General features: G+C 41.2%; 1 protein-coding gene and 1 long non-coding RNA gene across 13 annotated transcripts in view; one reads left to right on the plus strand and one right to left on the minus strand.

The window, feature by feature from the left end:
* P4HA2 (prolyl 4-hydroxylase subunit alpha 2) overlaps window positions 1-25,732 on the minus strand; it is a 231,618-nt gene that overhangs the window by 67,853 nt on the left and 138,033 nt on the right. For all 11 annotated transcript variants that reach the window (XM_056575045.1, XM_056575050.1, XM_056575044.1 and 8 more), the window contains 5 exons: window positions 24,823-24,919; window positions 23,879-24,030; window positions 11,007-11,144; window positions 4,239-4,478; window positions 927-1,126 (listed from right to left, as the gene is read on the minus strand). In XM_056575045.1, the coding sequence (XP_056431020.1) occupies window positions 927-1,126; window positions 4,239-4,478; window positions 11,007-11,144; window positions 23,879-24,030; window positions 24,823-24,919 (827 nt within the window). The remainder of the gene's footprint in view (window positions 1-926; window positions 1,127-4,238; window positions 4,479-11,006; window positions 11,145-23,878; window positions 24,031-24,822; window positions 24,920-25,732) is intronic.
* Window positions 6,736-14,003, plus strand: LOC130369611 (uncharacterized). Of its 2 annotated transcripts, none has more exons than XR_008892836.1 (4): window positions 6,736-6,795; window positions 6,898-6,996; window positions 7,987-8,031; window positions 13,731-14,003. It is a non-coding gene; the product is annotated as an uncharacterized LOC130369611 (long non-coding RNA). The 2 variants fall into 2 exon arrangements; XR_008892837.1 differs by lacking the exon at window positions 13,731-14,003 and adding an exon at window positions 10,852-11,000.

The following is a 25,732-nucleotide window of genomic DNA, read 5'->3' on the forward strand; positions in this document are numbered from 1 at the left end:
CGAAGAGGCGTTCCAGTTCTCAGCAGTTCAGGGGCTTGGGAGCTCCTCTTTGAGACATGGCACCAGAGATTAAAATATTTTTTTCCACATTATGGAAGCACAGAAAGATATATGAACTGTACTGTGCCATGGGGAAAAAAGAAAAGTTGCCTACAGCAACCAATCAGATCACTTTTATCATTATTCAGAGGCCTTTATCAAAAATAAATGAAGAATTCTAATTGGTTGCTATGGGCAAACGGTCAACTTATTTCTCTGCACAGGTCAAAAAACACAGCAGAAATCAGACACTACCTTAGGCATTTCTGCCATGTACTGCACACCCTATCTCCCCACCTAGAAAAACAAGCTGTGTTAACATACGCTCATATGCGCAGAGTTTGTGAAGAATCCAGGCACTGGTTTAAAGGGGTACTCCGGTGGAAAACCTTTAATTTTATTTTTTTAAATCAACTGGTGCCAAAAAGTTAAACAGATTTGTAAATTACTTCTATAAAAAATATTAATCCTTCCAGTACTTAACTGCTCTATACTAGAGAGGAAATTCTTTTCTTTTTGGATTTCCTTTCTTTCTGTCCACAGTGCTCTCTGCTAACACCTCTGTCCATGTCAGGAACTGTCCAGAGATGGGGAAAATCCCCATAGCAAACCTTTCCTGCTCTTGACCGTTCCTAAAATGAACAGAGGTGTCAGCAGACAACACTGTGGCCAGGCAGAAAAGAAATCCAAAAAGAAAATAATTTCCTCTCTAGTATACAGCAGCTAATAAGTACTGGAAGGATTAATATTTTTTAATAGACGTCATTTACAAAACGGTTTAACTTTTTGGCACCAGTTGATTTAAAAAAATAAAATAAAATAAAAGGTTTTCCACCGGAGTACCCCTTTAACACTTCATGGCCAGGGCCATTCTGTTATCAAATTACCATTTTTAATCCTTCTCCACGGCACAAGGCTTCATAAGTGTCCCGCTCTGGCAAGTAGTCCAGGGGTCTGGAGTAGACACCAGAATTTGCGGTGGGAGGTTCCTTGTCTGCAGTCTTGTTAACTTTCACCTCAAATCTCTGTTTCTCCAGTAGTTTTTCAAAATATCTCAGATTTGTTCCTGCACGATCATGACTGGAATCTACAGAATTAAAGAATGAATACTGCTGAACTTCCTAGACATACTTATAGCCTTGTTATAAAACAGTTTATCTTTTACAATTTATATAAAAACACACAAAGAACATTTTCAGTTAATAAGAAAACTCTGTGTTCTACCATGTTCTACCCTTCCAGCTCAATAGCCTGAAAAGTTACTGCTTTATCGCAGTGCAGTGGTAACTTCTATTTTATTGCTACAATGAAAAAAAAAAAAAAAAAACCTTTACGACATACTTGCCAATTCAAAAGATTTTTAAAAACCTGCTTTGTTTTGTTAGATTAACCTTTGAGGCAGTGGTTTTAGTGCTCTCCCTGTTTCAGAGCCTATGAGTGCTCCATCCAGGTGCACAGCTATTTCAGGTGGTGGGACACAGCTGAGCTGGTTGCCAGCAGTACACTCAAAATGCCCTTCCTTATTTTCTCTTGTTTGGCCAAAACCTACGCCTTACTGCTATGCCATCACATAAAGCTGGTGAAAGTGAACTGGGCTGAACAGGATGACAGAGACTGGTCGCTGCTTTTAAAATGGCCCCGACCCTGATCCTAAAGGGGCTGTGACATCCTCTACCAATTCAAGAATAGTGAGCAGTGGCTGCTGGTATTGGCACCTTCTGTTCTTCCTTCCACTGCCTGCAGCTCACCCTGGAGTTCCTGGATGCCTGTCCCGTAGCCTCCACCCACCAGCTGGCGTGAGCTACGGATGCTGCTCTGTGTGCCTGGCTGAAGGGAGAATTATTCGATGTGTACACGGCACAATGCCTGATCAGACTTTACTGCTACCCAAACCCCAATGCGGAGCTCCCTCTGCAGGTGCAGTAGACACTTTGACAGTCTTCCCTTTATCAGATGAGTGAGGTCTCCCTGGGTGGTTTGGGTATCAAATAGTGTTGTTTTGAATAATATTGCAGTAGATCTACTAACATACAGTCATGGCTGTAAATGTTGGCACCCCCGAAAATTTTCAAGAAGATGAAGTATTTCTCACAGAAATGGATTGAAGTGACATATGTTTTGCTATACACGTTTATTCCCTTTGTGTGTATTGGAACTAAACCAAAAAAAGGGAGGAAAAAAAACTAAACAAATTGGACATAATGTCACACCAAACTCCAAAAATGTGCTGGCCAAAATTATTGGCACCCTTAACATTAATATTTGGTTGCACACCCTTTGGAAAAAATAACTGAAATCAGTCGCTTCCTATAACCAACAGAAATTTTAAGATCTCTCCACAGGTGTTCAATGGGATTTAGATCTGGACTCATTGCTGGCCACTTCAGAACTCTCCAGTGCTTTGTTGCCATCCCTTTCTGGACGATTTTTGTCGTATGTTTGGGGTCAATGTCCTGCTGGAAGACGCAAACCCAGCTTTCTGACACAGGGCTGTACAGTGCGACCCAAAATCCATTGGTAATCCTCAGATTTCATGATGCCTTCAAGGCACCCAGTGCCAGAGGCAAAACAACCCCAAATAATCATTGAACCTCCACTATATTTAAGTATAGGTACTGTGTTCTTTTCTTTGTTGGCCTCATTCCATTTTCGGTAAACTATAGAATGATGTGCTTTACCAAAAGCTCTATCTTGGCCTCATCTGTCCACAAGATGTTTTCCCAGAAGGATTTTGGCTTACTCAAGACTTACTCAAGTTCATAAAAAGTCTTGATTTTTTATGTCTCTGTGTCAGCAGTGGGGTCCTCCTGGGTCTTCTGCCATAGCATTTCATCTAATTCGAATGTTGACGGATAGTTCGCGCTGACACTGATGCTCCCTGAGCCTGTAGGACAGCTTGAATATCTTTGGAACTTGTTTGGGGCTGCTTAGCCACCATCCGGACTATCCTGCATTGGCACCTTTCATCAATATTCTTTTACGTCTACACCCAGGGAGATTCGCTACAGTGCCATGGGTTGCAAGCTTCTCGATAATGTTGCGCACTGTGGACAAAGGCAAATCTAGATCTCTGGAGATGGACTTGTAACCTTGAGATTGTTGATATTTTTCCAAAATTCTGGTTCTCAAGTCCTCAGACAGTTCTCTTCTCTTTCTGTTGTCCATGCTTAGTATGGCACAAACAGACAAATAATGCAAAAATGAACTTCTCTCCTTTCAGGTTTGCTTTTTTTTTTTTTTATTGCCCACACCTGTTACTTGCCCCAGGTGAGTTTAAAGGAGAATCACATGCTTGAAACAATCTTATTTTTCCATAATTTTGAAAGGGTGCCAATAATTTTGTCAAGCCCATTTTTGGAGTTTGGTGCGACATTATGTCCAATTTGCTTTTTTTCCTCCCTTCTTTGGTTTAGTTCCAATACACACAGAGGGAATAAACAGGTGTATAGCAAAACGTGTTACTACAATCCTTTTCTGTGAGAAATACTTTGTTTTCTAGAAAAATTTCAGGGGTGCCAACATTTGAGGCCATGACTGTATAAAGGAGGTCATAAACAAAAATGCCCTGTGTTTTTTTACATTTTTTTTTTTTGCTTCAGATGAGAAGACATTAGGTACCATAGAAATATTGTATCTGGCACTGTGCAATACATAGTTTATTTAGACAATAGTGACCATTCAGATAAAATAGTTATATACAAGATAAGAATATTACATCATTTCATTACTTGCTCATTTTGTTAAAATTAAGGATGCTACAGACAGAGTTCATTGTTAGCCTCCAGATAAATTTGATAGGCATTACTTTTATTGCCATCTTAACAAATTAACTGCACATACTATGTAACAGAGTCCCAACAGCATGCTTTTTCACGTCTATTCCCAAACCAGTCATGGGACAAGACTTTTCGTGCAGCCTTAGCCTGATAAAGGACACACAGAGACTTTCACAGTCGGTTTGTGAGTCCTTTATCAAAATAAGGCTGTGTGAAAACTTTTGTCCCATGACAATAGTAAAAAAAAAAAAAAAATGTTCTAAAAAAATTAGAGCTGTCTGGTTGCTATGGGAGCAGCAAAAGTCTTGTAGCTCCTGACACTAGTCCATAGAGAAAATAGGTAGAGAAAAGAGAAAATAGGTAGAGCTAAAGTGATAACACATGCATACTGGTAGATACAGATTATTGTGTGCCTTTCCTTACCTAATACTAGCAGTCTTCTTGTGAGCTCTACCGCCCGATCAATGTCTCCCAACTGGAAAACAGTGTAACTGAGGTAGTCAAGAACATCCACTTTAGATATGGTAGACTCTTCCCCTTCATCTAGCAGCTTGAGCGCTTCCTGCATCCACAGAACAGTATGGTAATAGTCCCCATCATGGTATGCAATCTTTCCCATGCCAAAGCAATCCGCTGCAGATAAAGACGAGACATACTTGGTGCCTAAAATATAAAAATAGCAGAAAATAATTAAAAAGCAACCAAGGGCTGCGGGATCAACCAAGTTACAAAAAATATACCATAAATACACACCGGGTTCTACATACACCAGCTGTGTAGTGTAGACCGAAGTAAGATGTAAATAAATTATACTACTGTATACATATGACACCGTTGTCCCATAGGCAAACAGATGGGAGAGAAAAAGAAGGGAAAAAAATGAATACTTGTCCCATGGAGGAAATTTTTTCTATTGTATGCCTCTGTATGAAACAGCGCATCAGACTGCTATTCCATACAGGCGATATGGGGTATACCTATTTATATCAGTCTGATGGAGACTTGAGGGAGACACCATTTACTTGGATGGGAACATCCGGGTGGGATCCTACTTGATGTTTATGCCATGATCTTTCCTGGCAAATGCCCAACAGACACTACAGACAGAGTCAATACATTCTTACTATTCCTGCCTTTGTTCAAATATGTGGATATAGCTTGGACACCCCCAAAAACAGTGGTTATAGAAGATTTGGTCATGTATTTCAGAACACATCTATCCTATTTCCTTTATAGCTCTAATCCCTCTTCTCTGCGATTACACTAATGAAACACTTCAGATACACTATCTTTTTACCCTATATTGTAGTAAATTTGGCAAGCACAGAGGTCATGTCTCCTTTTAGACTAAGCCTCACCTACTTGCTAGGTAGCTGGCAAAAAATAAATAGAAAAAGTCACAAATTTTTGCACAAACCATAGGCATAGAAGCATACTTAATCCCCCTCCCCCAACTTTTTCTTTATTTAATATGTGCCCCTAAGCAGGTCACAAAACCTTGGGTTTGGCATTTTCCCATTGAAATACATTTTTATTATAACTGGGAGTGACCTGTTACCCTTAGTTACAGAGGGAAATAAAGCGCCCTGACACTCCCTGCAAATGTAAGCTGGATCGGCTAGCATCCAGCAGCTTGTGCCAATAACTGTCCGGTAAGCAGGAAGTCATATGGTTCATTGAGAGATATGTATACAGCAATCAGGACGGCAGCAACAGTAATACACCATCCCGGTCTTTTCTCTGGAGGGCCTGGCTGTGTTCCTGGACTTTTAAAGTCAACAGTGAGTCTGCCCAAAAAAATTAAGGGAACACTTAAACAACACAACGTAACTCCAAGTCAATCACACTTCTGTGAAATCCCACTGTCCACTCAGGAAGCAACACTGATTGACAATCAATTTCACATGCTGTTGTGCAAATAGAACAGACAACAGGTGGAAATTATATGCAATTAGCAAGACACCCCCCGGGCATTCACTGGTGATCACGTGACGAGAGGATGTGATCTCGTCAGCTCCGTCCGCTCCAGGGCTCTCTCCCTCCCCCGACACGGGAAGAAGTGTGGCGGTTTCGCTGTGGTGGACAGTGGCGGAGGTGCACGGGTTGAGAGGCACCCAGGCTTCAGAAAAGAGATCCGGCAGGAAGAAGAGGAGGCGGCGGAGTGGCAGGAAGCAAGCGCGAGCGGTGCAAAGCAGCTTGGGGGATCACGTGAGCGGGCTTACAGCGAGACGGAAGATGCTAGCCGCTCCGGGAGCCCGGGAACCAGTCGCCGGGATCAGCGTGGTGGGAAGAGACCACGAGGCGGTGAGCTTGAATCCACTCCTCTTTACTGAGGTCTTTTGCAGTAACGTTCTTTCTGAATGAAGGCTGGCGATGGCAGTTTATGAAAACCTTATTCGTGTATACTTACCCTCTCTGGCTACAGATGCCAGGATAAGCATGCGAGGACTTAATGAGAAATCTGGATGAGCTACTGTATTGAGAGCGCTGGGGGGGGGGCAAGAGGTGTATTGGAGTTGTCACAGATATGGAACTAACAAGTGACACCCCCCCCCCCCCAATATCCCTTAAAATCCTCCAGCTACCCCTCCTCTATAGTCTATATGGATAATGTCGCTAGGAGTATATGTGAATATGATCTGCAGACTGCATGACCAATTATATAATCATATCTGATGTCGGATATAAAAAAAAATTTAAAAAAAGCCGCTAAATGATGTCTGTATATGGATTTACAGGGGACGGAGGGGGAAAGAACTTTCAGCCACCCACAAGGTTAAACTAAAACGTGTTAATTGAAGGCATCGGTAGAGAGGAGGAGGTGAATATTGAAAAGAACTGCTCAGTCTGAATCTATAAAATAACCCACTGAAGAAAGATGAGAAGTAACTCTCTGTTAATGAATGGTGTATGATTTTTTGCAGGACGTTTGCATTAAGATTTACAGCTTAGAGCCTGAAGAGAATTGAACAACGGAACTGTAAGTCTATTACTTTTTAAATTAATGTGTAGAACTTTCAGGCCTCAAGGGTGGGAATGGTAAGAAAATACCATGGACTTTTGTTGCTTCTTCTCTGTGCAGGTATTTTCCTTGGGTATAACATATAAAAGCCAAAACAAATTAATATGGCTCCCAAGATCCAGCCTAGGAGATCAGACGGGAATGTTACAGGAGAAGAAGGTAAACTGGATACATTTCTAAAATCACCTAAAGAAACAATAAAAACTAGAACACAAAGACATGGGGACAGCATGTATGGCTCTAGATACGTAGCCCTTCAGGAGGAAGGAGTAACAGAGGAGAGAGAGTGAAGACGTTAATAATTCTATACTAACTTCTATATTAAGTGGTGTGGAAAAAAGTAATAAAGCACTAGAAGATTTAACAGTACAAGTGGGCAGTCTCCGCTCAGACGTGAGCTTTATCTGTGAAAATATAAAAAAAGGTAAAAGAAAGAGTGGGAAAAAATAGAGAACATGGTGCCCCAGATGGACGGTAAACTACAGAGCATTGAGAAAGCTCAGGAAGAACTCACAAAAGGAAAATAGATTAGGAATGGCAGATAGAATAGGACTGCTGAGAATGGTATTACTCCCCATGATAACGCATTATTTGAGAGCTTCTCCCATATGGATTAAAAACACTTGGTTTAAAAAATTGGAAAGCATATTAAATAATCTTATATGGGGAGGAAAAAGAGTTAGGATCAAGAGTCAATATCTGTACCATCCCTTAGAGGAAGGAGGGCTGGGTCTCCCTAACTTCCATCAATATTTCATAGCATCCCAACTAACATTGGTTATCCAAGGGCAACAAACATTGTTGGATTATTTGGAAAGGGGGCGTAAGAAATACGGGTCCATATGGGAGTGGTTGGAGAGTGGGAGTTTGAAGAAGGACGCAGAAGAGGAGAACATAGCTAAAGAATTATTGGTACAAGTATGGGACAGTATGAAGTCAGCAATAGGGATAACAAGTAGTGTGTGGTGTACCCCCTTATGGGAAAATGAGAACTTCCCAGAAATAAAGAAAATCGCTGAATATTTGAATTGGGAAGATAAAGGAATTAGGTTGGTAGAGCAGGTTTGCACAAATGGGAAGATAATAGATTGAGAGTGTCTGAGTGAACGCTTTAATTTAAAAAATAGTAATTATTTTGGTTATGTACAGTTAAAGGATGCCTTGGGACAAGAAGAACCGAAAGAAAAATTAAAGGTAAAGTGTTATCACATTACAGAATATATAAAAAATGCACAGGGGAAAAAAAGAAAATAATGAGTACACTATATAAAATGTTAGGTCAGAAGGGTTGGGAGGACGTAGTAAAACGGTTAGGACAGCCACTTGATATAGGTGGAATTTCAGAAGAAGAGTGGAAACTGGTGTTAAAGAATATTAGAAGAACAACAATTAATGCAAATAATAGGGTGTCTTTCTTGATGTAAGTAAATCGGGAACAGTACTCACCGCAATTTCTCTATAAAATTAATGTTAGGGAAAATGCACAATGCCCCAAGTGTGGGTTTGAGGGAGTTAATTGGTTACACATGATATGGAATTGCACGAAGTTGCAAAAATTTTGGAGTGTGGTGTTTGAAACTATTAAAGATAGAATAGGTGTGGCATTGCTCTTTGAACCTAAGGTCGCAATTTATGGACTAGAGATAGCGGGAACTAAGCATACTGATCTTATACTTGGAGTATTAGGAGTGGCAAAGAATTTGATTCTCAGGAAATGGTTGGCCCCAGCGGTTCCATCAAGGGAAGAATGGTTAGGAGGTACAAATAAGGTTAGAACTTATGAGTTGTTGCTGTTTAAGGACAGTGAAAGAAATAAAAAAAATGAGAATAAATGGCTACCCTGGGAGAAAGGAGATAGTGAAAAGGAGAAAAGAGTAAGAGAGAAGTAGGGAAAGGAAGGAAGATAATGGATTCCGGGCAGGCTGTCTTAAGGGGAGGGAGGGAAAAGGGGGGGGGGGGGGGGGTTGATAATGCTGTAAGTAATAATGGATTTTGTATGTATTAAAATTTAAATAAAAAAATTTAAAAAAGCAAGTCACCCCCAATAAAAGAGTGGTTCTGCTTCCTGGCTGATGTTTTGGTCACTTTTTAATGCTGGCAGTGGCAAGAAGGTTTGCTGTGTAGTGTCCAGAGCAAGGAGGCGTTACCAGGAGACAGGCCAGTACATTAGGAGACGTGGAGGAGGCCTTAGGAGGGCAACAACCCAGCAGCAGGTACCTCCGCCTTTGTGCAAGGATAGGAGCACTGTTAGAGCCCTGCAAAATGACCTACAGCAGGCCATAAATGTGCATGTGTCCACTCAAACAGTCAGAAACACACTATGAGGGCTCGACATCCACAGGTGGGGGTTGTGCTTACAGCCCAACACCATGCAGGACGTTTGGCATTTGCCAGAGAACACCAAGATTGGCAAATTTGCCACTGGCGCCCTGTGCACATCTGACAGACGTGCGAGAGTCTGGAGATACTGTGGAGAATGTTCTGCTGCCTGCAACATCTTCCAGCATGACCAGTTTGGCTGTGGCATTTCTTTGGGGGGCCACACAGCCATCCAAGTGCTTGCCAGAGGTTACCTGACTGCCATTAGGTACCGAGATATGAGACCATATGCTGGTGCGGTTGGCCCTGGGTTCCTCCTAATGCAAGATAATGCCAGACCTTATGTGGCTGGAGTGTGTCAGCAGTTCCTGAAAGAGGTAGGCATTGATGCTATAGACTGGTCCGCCCGTTCCCCAGACCAGCACATCTGGGACATCATGTATCGCTCCAACCACCAACGCCACGTTGCATCACAGACTGTGCAGGAGTTGGCAGATGCTTTAGTCCAGGTCTGGCAGGACATCCCTCAAGAGACCATCCACCACCTCATCAGGAGCATGCCCAGACATTGTAGGGAGGTCATACGGGCACGTGGAGGCCACACACACTTCTGAGTTTCATTTTGACTTGTTGAAAGGACATTACATCAAAGTTGGATCAGCCTGTAGTGTGGTTTTCCACTTTGATTTTGAGTGTGACTCCATATCCAGACCTCCATAGGTTGATAAATTTGATTTCTATTGATAATTTTTGTGTGATTTTGTTGTCAACACATTCAACTATGTAAAGACGAAAGTATTTCTTACAATTAGTTCATTCAATCAGATCTAGGATGTGTTATCTTAGTGGTCCCTTTATTTTTTGAGCAGTGTATATTGATCAGAACATCAAAACCACCTCTGCCTAACATTTTGCAGGTCCCCAACAAAACTGCAACAAACTATTGAGGCATAGACCTACAAAAGGTGTCCTATGGAAAACGGCATAGGGATGCTAGCAGTAGATCCTCTTAAAGTTTTAGGATGCAGCCTCCATGGATTGGATCTGTGTTTCTAGCACACTCCACAGATTTTGGGTTGGAAATGTGGGGAATTTGGAGGCCAAGTAAACACCTTAAACAGCAGTCTTATTCTTTAAATTATTCCTATATAATTCTGCAAGGATGGATAGGCATTATACTGCCATAAATTTACACTGTTGGCATGATGAGATGGACTTGGTCTGTATTACCTTTTTTAATCTGTGCTACAGTAACTCTTGTAGAATGAAACCAGACAGGCTAGTCTTCATTCCTCACACACAACACTGACATGACATGACCTTGTTAGGGAGGTGCCAAACAATGCATACTGCGAATACCCCACAGACCTGCTGTTTCGATGATGCTTTGATTCAGTCCTCATTATTGGGCCCTTTTGAAACCTCAACGCTTGTCAAAAGCCGTTGTAACAAAATAAATAAAATATATATATTCTTTATTTTTAAAATTTTAGCCATAAGCACACTACAAAACTATCCTAATGCAGAGGAAAATAAAGAGAACAGAAACTTGAAGCAAGTTATGGTGAAAGCCAGCAGGAAGTGTAGGATGACCCTTGCCAAAGATAATTCAAATTATTAACATCACCTGGTTTTAATGTTACGGTTGGTCAGCGTATAATAAAAGTACTAATAATGTTATTCTGTGAAATTTAGAATCTTTGAGAAATGTATTCTTCATAAGGATGGCGAATCCCATGGGAAAGTGAAAAAAGGGAATTCCATGTTTTGGAAAGATTTAACCACTAATGAAAGTAACATTCATCCAGTAAAGAGCTCAGGCCATGCGAGAACTCATTTGTAGAACAAACCTGGCAACACTCCTTTTGCTATGACATCTGGATCCAGCCTGTAGGTGTCCTGGAGGCGCATTAATGCTTTGGCTGCTCCAGTCTCATCTTCTTCATTTGGAAAGAACTCCCTCTGTAAGGTGAGATTTGCAATAAAGCCTAAACCAGAGAAGAAACACAATGATGAGTCAATAGGGCTGTGTGGCATAAGTAATATACAGTAGTAGAAGCACTAGACTAGGAAGCCATGACATAAGGGGGAAACATTCAGTTCTACAGACCGCAGTCTCCCACATATCATTAACAGATTTCACTGTAAAACACTTTTCTGGGATGTGCACTAAGAAGGAAATAATCTGTTATATTTAAAGAAAAAAATAAGTAGGCTGGAGCAAAGTTATGAGGAATAAAGAAGCTGAAGATGTTTAAGATTCACAATGTAAAAACAGAGCCCAGTCTTTCCATTAACTCTAAAGAAAGGACAGAACGGTTTTGTATTAGTGAATTCCCTTTAGAAGTGGTTAAATGTGCACTGTCAGAATAAAAAACATTTTGTACACGTTGTACATCTTGGTAAAACATTAACCTTTTTAATATACTTCATAAGAAAATGTTACCTACCTTTTATAGAAATTATGGCTTACCATATTTAAAAAGAAAAAAAAAAAAAAAAACACTTGTGGTCCCCAGGACTAGAGGGCAGGACTAGCAATCTGTTCTCACTCCTGTCTTGTCTATCAGACTAGTGTCTGAACAAAGAGAGAAAGGGGTTACAAAGCAGCTTGCAATTAAGGAAGTGGAAGCACAGAAAATGCGGGGGTTCCGTTTTCCAAGCTCTACTGTGGTTGTAAAAATGAGTCAAGATGCCAATAGGTACACAGGATTCTTTTATTTGTACATTAAAAGGTACAACTGGACAACGCGTTTCGGCATGTTCTCACGCCTTCCTCAGGTCCACAACAACAACTGTAAAAATACATATAAACATATATGTAACTTGCAGGTAAAAATATACAAATGCCACAAAGTGGAGAGAAAAGAAGTCTTTAAAATGATGTGGGGTACATAAAAAATCATGTTTATATCATGTAAACATAGATGGAATATGAAGATTAAAATGATCACAGTGATAGAAAAAGCAATTCTTTCAGGAAGCGACTACTAGTTACGATGAGTGATCATATGGCTTGATGGCACAGAGTACAGTTCATTACTGAATCATCATGAAGTGTTGGTGGTAATAGTGTGTGTTACATGTAAGTAAAAAATTGTGCTGGTATATGTGGATTTCTGTAGTGTGAAATCCTGTAAACAATATGCTGACACGTGTGGCCTAGGAATCATTAGGTAGGGTGGCTGGATATAGGTATATCAGGGATGGGGACTAGCTGAGGCGGGGGTACATATTTGTAGTAATCTGGATCCATAGAGAGATACTGAAAGGAATGGTTACTTTTAGAGTGTCCCGTTCTTGAGCTCCCGTGTGTTAGCGGCATGCCATTACATCTAGTTGCCGCCAACACACAGGAGCTTAACAACAGGATACTCTAAAAGTAAGGTAACCATTCCTTTCAGTCTCTCTCTGGATCCAGATTACTACAAATATGTACCACCACCTTGGCTAGCCCCCATCCCTGATATACCTATATCCAACCATCCTACCTAATTATTCCAAGGCCACACATGTCAGCATATTGTTTACCTACAGGATTTCACACTACATAAATCCACAAATACCAGCACAATTTTTTACTTACATGTAACACACACTATTACCACCAACGCTTCATGATGATTCAGTAATGAACTGTACTCTGTGCCATCAAGCCATATGATCACTCACCGTAACTAGTAGTCGCTTCCTGAAAGTATTGCTTTTTCTATCACTATGTGATCATTTTAATCTTCATATTCCATCTATGTTTACATGATATAAACATGATTTTTTAATGTACCCCACATCATTTTAAAAAGACTTCTTTTCTCTCCACTTCAGGGCATATGTGTGTATATTTTTACCTTCAAGTTGCATATATGTTTATATGTATTTTTAAAGTTGTTGTGGACCTGAGAAAGGCATGAGAACACACCGAAATGCGTTGTCCAGTTGTACATTTTATGTACAAATAAAAATCCTGTGTACCTATTGGCATCTTGACAAATTTTCACAACCACAGTAGCGCTTGGAAGACAGAACCCCCGCATTTTCACTGCTTCCACTTCCTTTATTGTCTTTTCCGTAACCCCTCTTTTGGGGGCGACAGAAAAGGGGGCACCAAGCAGCAAGCTGTAACAGCCCACCACAATTTGTGACCCCCTGACAGAGTCGTGCCCTATCCGACGCACAGCTCCTAGAGGTCAGTACCACCACATAAGGTGTGGTGGTGGGTTTTCCCCTTCCTCTCTTGTCTTTTAACCATCAAAGAACCAACGTACTATGCCAGAACGCGCCCCACACCTTTTCCCTGTTTTCTCCTCCCTCCAAAGCAGCCGGCAGTGATCAGATGAAAAGACCCAGCACTGCACAGCAGACTCAGGGAGTAAGTGAATGCATGGTGAGTGAGGGCAAAGTCAGTGCTTGCCTTGAACACTCCCCTTCCTGAGCAGTGGATGTCAGAATGAGCGAGTAGCAGAACAGAGGGATTTGTTAGCCAAATACAGATGCTAGACATATAAAGAGACATGTAAAGCATCTATGTGACCTATTCAGTAACATAAGCATTTCTTTTTCTTGTGATATGACAGGTACGCTTTAAAAGCAATGAAGCGTGAGAAGGCAAAAGTCCATGTCTGATCTTGTCATGAACTTCACAGCGAACCCCGAGTAAACATAAGCCGACACCTGAGTAACCGCTTTTATAGCCAGTGGATAAAAAGGTGTGTGACAGCAACTTCAGCAAGCATCAATAATATACTTCAGGAAATAGTCAAGAGATTTCTGCAGAGGATGTCACTCATAAAGATGTCTTCATCTAACATTATTTATGGTCATCTGCAGAATAAAATGGTGTCACTACCATATAGGACCTAGTAGGTTTTTAAAGCAGCCTTTTTCTAATGTAATGGTTGTGCAAGTCACTTCAAATTAAGAAAAATGTATATTATTGGTCTCTGAGTTTTCTGTCACATTTGAAGGCAAGAATAATGAGGCATGTTGCACTTCTCTAGTTGTCCCAAAGCATAGAACCCCAATGATCTCTAGTAAAGACAATGGGTCAACTGGACAACAGATTCATCATAACATCAAGGCTTTAGTGATTACAGAATGCTAGTAACCTGCAGATCTGCAGATTCAGTCTAAATATATATAACAGAAGCAGTTTAATTTTGGTAGGAAAGATGTTTTAGCTTTCATGGCACTAGATCAACATCTCTTTTTTGGCCAGAAACATTGACACCAGAGATAAGATTGTACACTTAGAAATGTAGAGGGGGGTGTAGACCTGCCATCAGTTTATTCCAGGGCAGGCTACTAGTTCCCCTTCAGGACCAAGATTTTGCATGTAAGCAGGTCTAAATAATTTTGAAAACTGCAAGCAAAGACCTGATTTGAACAAACATGTAAAAATGCTAGTAAAAAAACAAAAATAACATGCATAAAAACAATCCAAAAACACGTACTTTTAAAGGGGTATTCCAGGATTTTTTTCTTCATTTGACTGTGCTACAGGGGTTGTAATGTTAGGGTAGTTCATAATATAACTTCAAAAGGTATAGTGGCACTATTGTTATAAAATAGTCAGGGTCACTGGGCTGCCGTACCTCTATCACAGCAGGAGACTGAAGTCCTGAGTGTGCGGGTCTGGCGGTGCTGGGAACCAGAAAGCACTAAGTCACTAAATATAAATAGCATAGAAGAGACACAGTTATACGCACTCACCGCTAGGCTTCACTTTAAACCGCTAAGGCCCCCTTTACATATATGCGGCATCCATTGTCAATTCCCTCCAGCACTGCAGAAGCTGTGCCGGAGTGAAAATGAAACCAGAACCGACCCCATTCATTTGAATGGGACCATTCACAGTCGGATGATTTGATTCGTCGGACCGGCAAAGACAGGGGAACGCATCTTGCTGTGTTCCCCCGTCCATGCTGCATACCTGTCAGGCGGCTTCAGGTGTCGGGCCCTGTGTTTGTCTATGGAGCACCAGAGGCATTGCCTGACAGAACTGAAAGCATATTGCAAACATCGGCTTTTGCCTCTGGCACGCCATCACGAGGACTGGTACACAAAATACTACACAACCAGGGTGCCTCCTGCAGTTGCAAAACTACAACTCCCTGCAGCTCCCAACGGGCATGCTGGGAGTTCTAGTGCTGGAGGCACCCTGTCTAATGCTATAGGCACCCTTGTTTGAGCAAATACAGTTTTTTTTCTTCAGGTTTTGTACCACTAGCCCACCAGGATTGACTATGCCTACCTTTCCCCACGGCTTTATTTTCAAGGTAGGCATCATCAATCCTGTTGGGCTAGTGGTACATTACTTGAAGAAAAAAAAAAAAAAAGCAGTGATTGCTCAAAATGATGGCAACTGATTGTTTTGACTGAAGACAATTTATGCACTTTTTGAGCATCAGTCGTGCCATCATTTGTGAACCGTTAAGTAAAAAAAGTGAGCCTGACACAACTGACATATGTAAACCTAGCCTCACACGAACATCACCGGTTCCAGACCCGATGAAGGGTGCTCAGAGGACTGAGCAACCTGCATCAGGTCTGGAACCAGTGATGTCCGTGTGAGCAGTTGCAACGGAGTCGGACGACTGAAGCCTAGCGGTGAGTGCGGGTAACCGTGTCTCTTCCAAGCTATTTGTAGTTCATAATATAGTGTCTGTAACTGTGTTTGATGGCTGACCTCGCAATTCTTATGTGATCTTTGACCTGATGTTCATTTTTAGCAGCATACAAAATGTGTGTCAACTCAGGATTGCCCAGGTTGCAGTGTAGGCCGAGACATTACATCACTAGTCAGGGTTTTAAAGGTGCATGTCTGCTTCAATGGGTGGAGCAACTGCTGGGTGGGAGGGAGATAATTCTCTACAGGGCTACAAGGAATTATAGTTTCAAGCAGAGCACGCATGGAAGAGAGCCTAGCTGTGCAGCAATGGGTAGGGTGACTAATTTGTGGGAGGGAGATAAGTGAACTCACACTTACAAACAAGGGATCCTGGGAGTTGTAGTTGGAGGGAGGGAACTCCAACAGGAAATAGCCATTTCACAAACAGAAAGCAGCAGCGTTATGGTGGACTCACAACACAGCCATTTAGCCCAAGCCCAGTACAGATCCCTCCTAAGCATGTCCATTACTGTCTGGCAGGTAAGTTCTAAAGTCACCTTATGTTGGATAAACCCTTTAAGCCTTAAAAATACAATGTATGAACATACCCTTATATTTCAAAATATGTATCTAATTGTTTTCAATGTGTCATAATTTACTCTGAACAGCAATATTAAAACTGTCCAGCACATATTTCAAATACAACAGATGAAGCAACACACCACATTCTCTGCACAAAAAACCATGTCAGAAATCCAGGACGTGGATTAGCTTTATTAAAAAGAGGTAATACACATCCAAAAACCGCAAAAAAAATACATTGTCAAAAGTGTAAAATACACAAAAAAAAAGACAGAAGCAACCCCAAGAATTTTTTCCTTGCATGTCATTGTGGATTTTTCAAGGTGGAGCAATAGACTGTATGCGTATATACTTGCATTTACCTCATAATTTACCAGTACTTTGCTATTCTGCTTCCTTGCCATGCTTTACACTGCAGCTGTGTTTATTATTATAAACTACAATACAAAATTATCTAATAAGGCCCGGTCCACACTACCACTATAGACTCTGTTCAAAGTAGTTGCCTCATATATATAACAGGAAGACAAAGCACAGCATACTGCACTATTCTTCCCTTCAAAACGACAGACCCCATTATAAGTCACTGTAATCCATTGTATATAGGTGGTGTCAATCATCTGATGCATATGGCATTGCTGTCACGGTTTCAGTTATAAAGAAAGCCATGATGGTGGTGTGAACAGACTATTAATCTGCAAAGTTCCGAGTTCTGACCATCATTGGCCACTTCCAGTTTCCAAAGTATTATTCTGACAAAGGTTTACACTACTTCAGCTATAAAAGTGACACCTGGCCTGTTAACTGTACAAGTGTTTCCATTCCTTATGCCTATAAAGTATACAGTCCAATCCATAAAAAAAAAATATTTTTACACAGCACGACTGTCAAGTTAGTAAAATACATCAATTTACATTATTCCTGGATTAAATTAGCCCTGGAAACTAAGTGCATTTAAAGCCGGATACAATAGTTCCAAGTTTAGAAAGCTGCTTTCAATATACTGGCGGCAAAATAAAAGCAGGATCTGAAGGTCAGGAATTATCCATGTGGTAAAGGATGGCAGGGGAAGGAATATTCCAGCCAAGTCTCTCCAGAACATGAGCTAACTTTTGGCTTATAACAACACCCTGGGAATCTAACAAGTAAAGCGAGCTGGGGCTGCAGAGAAAACATGACTTCAGTCTATGTGAAAGTCATTACTGGACTGTCTCGCTGCAGACTCGCACTCTCGTACATGCGATCCCAGCCAAGAGGAGATGGAACATGCATTCTTGTCTAGCAGAAAACCCCTGGGGAAATGTTCTTTAAAACCGCAAAAAATAAAAACAAAAAAAAAATCCAGGATCCTGAAGCATTGTAGAGGTCTAATAAAACCTCTTCCTTGTGCTCTCCTATATGGAAATAAGATTGTATGAGCCATACAGTTGATCCCTATTTAAATAGACACCTAAAAGACGCTGGCATAATCCAGAGAAGAAACAGCACTCTAGGATTAAACAATCCACTGTGTTTGGATAATCCAGAGAGAAGCAGCACTCTAGGATTAAACAATCCACTGTGTTTGGATAATCCAGAGAGAAGCAGCACTCTAGGATTAAACAATCCACTGTGTTTGGATAATCCAGAGAGAAGCAGCACTCTAGGATTAAACAATCCACTGTGTTTGGATAATCCAGAGAGAAGCAGCACTCTAGGATTAAACAATCCACTGTGTTTGGATAATCCAGAGAGAAGCAGCACTCTCGGATTAAACAATCCACTGTGTTTGGATAATCCAGAGAGAAGCAGCACTCTAAGATTAAACAATCAACTGTGTTTGGATAATCCAGAGAGAAGCAGCACTCTAGGATTAAACAATCCACTGTGTTTGGATAATCCAGAGAGAAGCAGCACTCTAGGATTAAACAATCCACTGTGTTTAATTTACCCAACATGGCAAAACACAGAAATAGAGTCTTTTAAACTGAATGGTTGTATTGCCATGTTGTCTAAATAAAGCACAGTGGATTGTTTAATCCTGGAGTGCTTCTTCCTCTGTGGATTATACAGATTACCTTGGCAGCCTTGGTTCATCCCTCAGAAGTTTTACACCAGAATTTGTGAACTTTACTACACGGATGGATATTGAGATAGCTGGCAGGTATTCTCCTGGTGATCCTACAATACACAACCAGGCATGAATGTGAAGAGGGGAATAAGATGCAACCAAATACCTGTGGGGCTTATTCTCCAAAACAACAAAGAATTGGGCATGTTAAAATCCAACATACACAACCCTTCTTCCAACATATGCTGTCAGGATAAAAGCGGGATATCCCCTTACACATTAGTTAGCCAATCTGACTGGAACTGGTCAATTCAGCCAATATTGATTTAATGTGAATGGACACCTTAACCCCTTCCCGACCTATGACATACCTGTACGTCATGGGTGGCAAGGTGTTCCCGACCCATGACATACAGGTACGTCATGGACATTACTGCCGCTACTCGCGGCATCCCGCAGCGCCCGGAAAGATGGTGGCTATCACTGATAGCCAGCCATCTTACCGTGCGACCGCGGGGGGTTTCGTCCCCCACCCCCCCCAGCGATCGCTGCTATCAGCTGGTCAAATCTGACTAGCTGATAGCAGCGCGGTGTGTGAGTCCCGATCACGGGGATCGGGACACACACCACCCTGCTAAGTGTCCCTGACCCGTCCCCCGGCGTCACTTACCCGTCGGAGCGGTGTCCCGAGCGGTCCCGGCGTCCTCCGTGCGGTCCCGACGTCCTCCAGGCGGTCCCGGCGGCGCTGCGTCCCGGAGGTGAGTTTCCGGCAGCAGTGCAGCATCTTCATTGGCAGCAGTGAGATCGCCGTAAAGCGATCTCACTGCTGCCTCTGAGAGTTTCAAAACTGCAACTCCCAGCATGCCCAGACAGCCTTTGGCTTTCTGGGCATGCTGGGAGTTGTAGTTTTGCAACATCTGGAGGTCCACAGTTTGGAGACCACTGTATAATGGTCTCCAATCTGTGCTCTTCCAGATGTTGCAAAACTACAAATCTCAGCATGCTCAGTCTGTCCAGGCATGCTGGGAGTTGTAGTTCTCTAACATCTGGAAGAGCACAGATTGGAGACCATTATACAGTGGTCTCCAAACTGTGGACCTCCAGATGTTGCAAAACTACAACTCCCAGCATGCCCAGACTGCCCAAGCATGCTGGAAGTTGTAGTTCGGCAACATCTGATCCTTCAGATATTGCCGAACTACAACTTCCAGCATGCCTTGGCAGTCTGGGCATGCTGGGAGTTGTAGTTTTGCAACATCTGGAGGCACACTAGTTGGGAAACATTGTCCGTTTCCTACCTCAGTGCCTCCAGCTGTTGCAATTGTTGCAAAACTATAACTCCCAGCATGCACTGACAGACCATGCATGCTGGGAGTTGTAGTTTTGCAACAGCTGGAGGCACACTGGTTTGGAAACACTAAGTTTGGTTGCAAAACACTTGAAAGTTTATTACTTAACTTAGTGTTTCCAAACCAGTGTTCCTCCAGCTGTTGCAAAACTACAACTCCCAGCATGCACGGACAGCCAAAGGGCATGCTCGGAGTTTGCAACAGCTGGATGTTTGCCCCCTCCCCCCAATGTGAATGTACAGGGTACACTCACATGGGCGGAGGTTTACAGTGAGTGCTGCAAGTTTGAGATGGCGGCAAACTTGCTGTGAACCTCTGCCCATGTGACTGTACCCTAAAAACACTACACTACACTGACACTAAAATAAAAAGTAAAAACACTACATATACACATACCCCTACACAGCCCCCCTCCCCCCAAAAAATGAAAAACGTCTGGTACGCTACTGTTTCCAAAACGGAGCCTCCAGCTGTTGCAAAATAATAACTCCCAGTATTGCCGGACAGCCATTGACTGTCCAGGCATGCTGGGAGTTTTGCAACAGCTGGAGGCACCCTGTTTGGGAATCATTGGCATAGAATACCCCTATGTCCACCCCTATGCAAATCCCTAATTCAGGCCTCAAATGCGCATGGCGCTCTCTCACTTTGGAGCCCTGTCGTATTTCAGGGCAAAAGTTTTGGGACACATATGGGGTATCGCCGTACTCGGGAGAAATTGCCTTACAAATTTTGGGGGGCTTTTTCTTCTTTAACCCCTTATGAAAAGGTGAAGTTGGGGTCTACACCAGCATGTTAGTGTAAAAAAATAAATTTTTTACACTGACATGCTGGTGTTGCCCCATACTTTTCATTTTCACAAGAGGTAAAAGGGAAAAAAGACCCTCTAAATTTGTAACGCAATTTCTCCTGAGTACGGAGATACCCCATATGTGGACGCAAACTGCTCTGGGGGCGCACAACAAGGCCCAGAAGGGAGAGTGCACCATGTACATTTGAGGCGATTTGCACAGGGGTGGCTGATTGTTACAGCAGTTATGACAAACGCAAAACAATAAATATCCATATGTGACCCCATTTTGGAAACTACACCCCTCACGGAATGTAATAAGGGGTGCAGTGAGCATTTACACCCCACTGGTGTATGACAGATTTTTGGAACAGTGGTCTGTGAAAATGAAAAATAAAATTTTTGATTTGCACAGTCCACCGTTTCAAATATCTGTCAAACGCCAGTGGGGTGTAAATACTCACTGCACCCCTTATTACATTCCATGAGGGGTATAGTTTCCAAAATGGGGTCACATGTGGGGGGGTCCACTGTTCTGGCACCATAGGGGCTTCCTAAATGGGACATGCCCCCCAAAAACCCTTTCAGAAAAACTCACTCTCCAAAATCCCATTGTCGCTCCTTCCCTTCTGAGCCCTCTACTGTGCCCACCGAACATTTTACATACGCATATGAGGTATTTCCTTACTCGAGAGAAATTGGGTTACAAATTTTAGGGTGATTTCTCTCCTTTTACCCCTTGTAAAAATTAAAAAATTGGGTCTACAAGAAAATGCGAGTGTAAAAAATGAAGATTTAGAATTTTCTCCTTCACTTTGCTGCTATTCCTGTGAAACACCTAAAGGGTTAAGACACTTACTGAATGTCATTTTGAATACTTTGGGGGGTGCAGTTTTTATAATGGGGTCATTTATGGGGTATTTCTAATATGAAGATCCTTAAAATCCACTTCCAACCTGAACTGGGCCCTGAAAAATTACGATTTTGAAAATCTTGAGAAAAATTGGAAAATTGCTGCGGAACTTTGAAGCCCTCTGATGTCTTCCAAAAGTAAAAACTTGTCAATTTTTTAATGCAAACACAAAGTAGACATATTGTATATGTGAATCAATATGTAATTTATTTGGAATATCCATTTTCCTTTCAAGCAGAGACTTTCAAAGTTAGAAAAATGCTAAATTTTCAAAATTTTCATGACATTTTTTGATTTTTTACCAAGAAAGGATACAAATATCAGTGAAATTTTACCGATAAAATAAAGTAGAATACGTCACGAAAAAACAATCTCGGAATCAGAATGATAAGTAAAAGCATTCCAAAGTTATTAATGTTTAAAGTGACAGTGGTCAGATTTTAAAAAAATGCCCAGGTCATGAAGGTGAAAATGGGCTGGGTCATGAAGGGGTTAAAGGGGGACTACGGTGGAAAACTTTTTTTTTTTTTTTTTTTTTAAATGAACTGGTGCCAGAAAGTTAAACAGATTTGTAAATGACTTCTATTAAAAATCTTAATCCTTTCAGTACTTTTTAGCAGCTGTTTGCTACTGAGGAAAATCTATTTTTTTTATTTCTTTTTTGTTTTGTCCACAGTGCTCTCTGCTGACACCTGATGCCCGTATTAGGAACTGTCCAGAGCAGGAGAAAATCCCCATAGCAAACCTATGCTACTCTGGGCAGTTCAGGTGTCAGCAGAGAGCACTGTGGACAACAGAAAAAAGAAATTCAAAAAGTAAAAGAATTTCCTCTATAGCATACAGCTACTAAAAAGTACTAAAAGGATTAAGCTTTTTTTAATAGAAGTAATTCACAAATCTGTTTAATTTTCTGGCACCAGTTCATTTAAAAAAAAAATAATTCCACCGGAGTACCCCTTTAAATTATTGTTGCAATGTAATGCTCCTGGTAGGTCGAGAGAGAGACAGACATCTCATCTTCACATATTAAAGTGCCAATAGTAAAAACTGAAAATAAAAATAACTAGAGTGACCTTCCAAGAGTTATCACTTTTAGGTGCAATTTCTAAATATATAATGGTCAAAGTCTTGTTGCCCACCTTCACCACTTGCAGAAAGTTTTATTATCCAGTAGAATGAAACCATTCTCTTGCCATGATAAATTACAATAGTGACAATATATAAAGCATAACAATATTAGACATAAATTCTGAGTAAAGTATTGGAAGAAAGGAACTAAAAGATTTATCTATAAATGGAAAGCTACATCTGTCTTCTGTTCCTCTGAACTGGAGTCCTGCACAGGACTGGTTTTTCAATCCCGCTCCTGCCTGCTCCAGATTTTTTTGACCAATCCCGATCGCTCCCGTAGGATGTTTGCTCCACTCCCGCAACATTTGTGTCCAATCCCACCCGCTCCCAGTAAAATGCTTATCCAATCCAATTTTGAGTTATATTGAGGCTGGTGCGGGATTTCGCTCTGAACCCTCGAAATGACAATGCGGTTAACTAAACATTATTAAAAAAGCCTCTTTAGCATTTTAGGTCACTCACAGCCTTTTCCTCAGCTATTCATATTTCAAAGTTTCTGTTCATTGCAAAGATAAGTTTTAGGTTAGAATTGGTTCACACCAGCATTTCAATTTTTCATTGCTCTCCAATGTCACTAAAGCAAAATAATGGGGATTAAAAAAAAAAAAAAGGCAGCGCCAGTGGATCTGTTGTATTCTGGTGTGCCAACCATCTCAGACCCAGGAGATAGCAATCCCCAGGAGTCTGTGACAACCAGTTTTCAGTAATTATTTTAAAAAAATTCCCCCAACCATCCATTAAAACAGATCTTTTAAGTAGGTGAGGCTTACACAAATATGCCATAAAATGGAGGATCAGGGGCTGAGCTTAAAAATGTCCTGAAAAGATGGAAATGTTGGAGGAGTGTGTGGGTAGGCATCTGTATTCCTATTGTTTAACTTGGCAGATGGTGGCTCACATCCGGTTGATACCTCCTGCTCGTGGAGAAACAGAGGCTGACCGTTTATGTATTGGCTAGAGCAGGACATCGTGAGTACATAAAATATAAAAGTAAAACCTGCTTGTTTCACATGAAGTTAACAAAATATACTATTTTTGGACCTATAAAATGACTTGCCCATAGTAATACCAAGCCATTCAAGGTCTATAGATGAAGTTCTATCTAAACAAAGTACAAATCCTCCTCGACTGCCCCATGATGCTATCAATATGGTTTAAATTTACATTCCATAAAAAGACAAAAAAGATGACTAATTCCTAAAGTCAGCAGAATAACAGCTTTGCATATGTATGTTTAGTCATAAGTCCAGGATCACGTCTCGCTGAAGATAATTCTTACTTCTATAAGGTCTATACTTACCCTTAGTTGAATCCTGAAGCACCAAGTTCTCAAGTGAAAGCCAGTCTGTATTCAGTCTCTTTACCAGCTTGTATGCATTGACCGGATGAGCAAGGTAACCCTCTGGATCAGAGGTAGATCTACTTGTAAGCTCTTCTACTTGAGAGGCCCAGCTGAAAACATAAGGACATTTATATAACTCAAGAATCATCTCTATATAAGAATAAGTTATCTGCCACATAGCGTTTGGCAGTGCTGTTTGGTTGTCATGCTGATATCTCTGTCTTTCTCAGGTATATGTAATCTCTGAAAATGCGGCAATCAGATAAATACAATGCTAAGAGGTAGAGTTGGTTGGGACTGCTCAAAAGTTAAAATATTCATTTATTCCTTTATTACATGTATTCATTTTTTCCATTAGATTTAAAAACTACATTTTAGTAAAGCATGTGTAACAGTATGGTCAACATTGATAAGATAAAAAGGTCCTAAATGATCAGCACAATTTTCTACTAACCTAGCATATATTCACATAACTAGTGAATAGAAGAAAAACTGTATAAAACATCTGCCTTTTTAATACATCTGTCACATGCTGCCTATAGATATCTATATGGTGGGAGCAGTAAACTGCAAATTAAGACACAGACAGAGGCTGCAGTAGCTTGCAGAAATTGTTATATCTCACCCCAGCTTACACTACTCCGTACTGCTCTATTATGTCTGCTGCTGCTTCTGAGGGTGTGGTATAGTGATAAAGAGGAACAGGATGCCATATTTTGTGTGTATGCAGAATATAGGACATATGAGATGAATGGTTAGGCTCTGCATACTAGCTCAGAAACAACTGAAAATTAGAGATGAAGCCCTGCAGCACCAATGCTGGAGTTAAAAAGCATTACCATGGTCAAACAGACTGATGTTGTATCAGAATACAAATTAAAACACTGTATACATCCAAATACCTTTTAATCTTTGAAAGGCGATGTTCCTCCTCGCGAATGTACTCTTTTAGAGATTGTAACAGGTCTCTTTCCTTGTAAATAAGGTCTGTCATTTGGCCTATAAATAGGGAGGAAAAAAAGTGAGTAGTGTTCTCATAACACCCCTTGTTCTCAGGACTTTTCCTGTTCAGTTTCTTATATAAGCAGAAGCTACATCCCGTCAGCCATTCCGCATTTAGTTGGGCTGGGCACAAAGTCTACAAAGTACAGTCATGGCCATAAATGTTGGCACCCCTGAAATTTTTCAAGAAAATGAAGTATTTCTCACAGAAAAGGATTGCAGTAACACATGTTTTGCTATACACATGTTTATTCCCTTTGTGTGTATTGGAACTAAACCAAAAAAGGGAGGAAAAAAAGCTAATTGGACATAATGTCACACCAGACTCCAAAAATGGTCTGGAAAAAAAATGATTGGCACCCTTAACTTAATGTTTGATTACACACCCTTTGTAAAAATAAATAAATAACTGAAATCAGTCGCTTCCTATAACCATCAATAAGCTTCGTACACCTCTCAGCCAGAATGTTGGACCACTTCTTCTTTGCAAACTGCTCCAGGTCTCTCTTATTTTAAGGGCGCCTTTTCCCAACAGCAATTTTAAGATCCCTCCACAGGTGTTCAATGGGATTTAGATCTGGACTCATTCCTGGCCACTTCAGAACTCTCCAGCGCTTTGTTGCCATCCATGTCTGGGTGCTTTTTGACGTATGTTTGGGGTCATTGTCCTGCTGGAAGACCCAAGATCTCGGACACAAACCCAGCTTTCTGACACTGGGTTGTACAGTGTGACCCAAAATCCATTGGTAATCCTCAGATTTCATGATGCCTTGCACACATTCAAGGCACCAGAGGCAGCAAAACAACCCC

Source organism: Hyla sarda, chromosome 4, assembly GCF_029499605.1.
Source record: "Hyla sarda isolate aHylSar1 chromosome 4, aHylSar1.hap1, whole genome shotgun sequence".
Taxonomy (NCBI): domain Eukaryota; kingdom Metazoa; phylum Chordata; class Amphibia; order Anura; family Hylidae; genus Hyla; species Hyla sarda.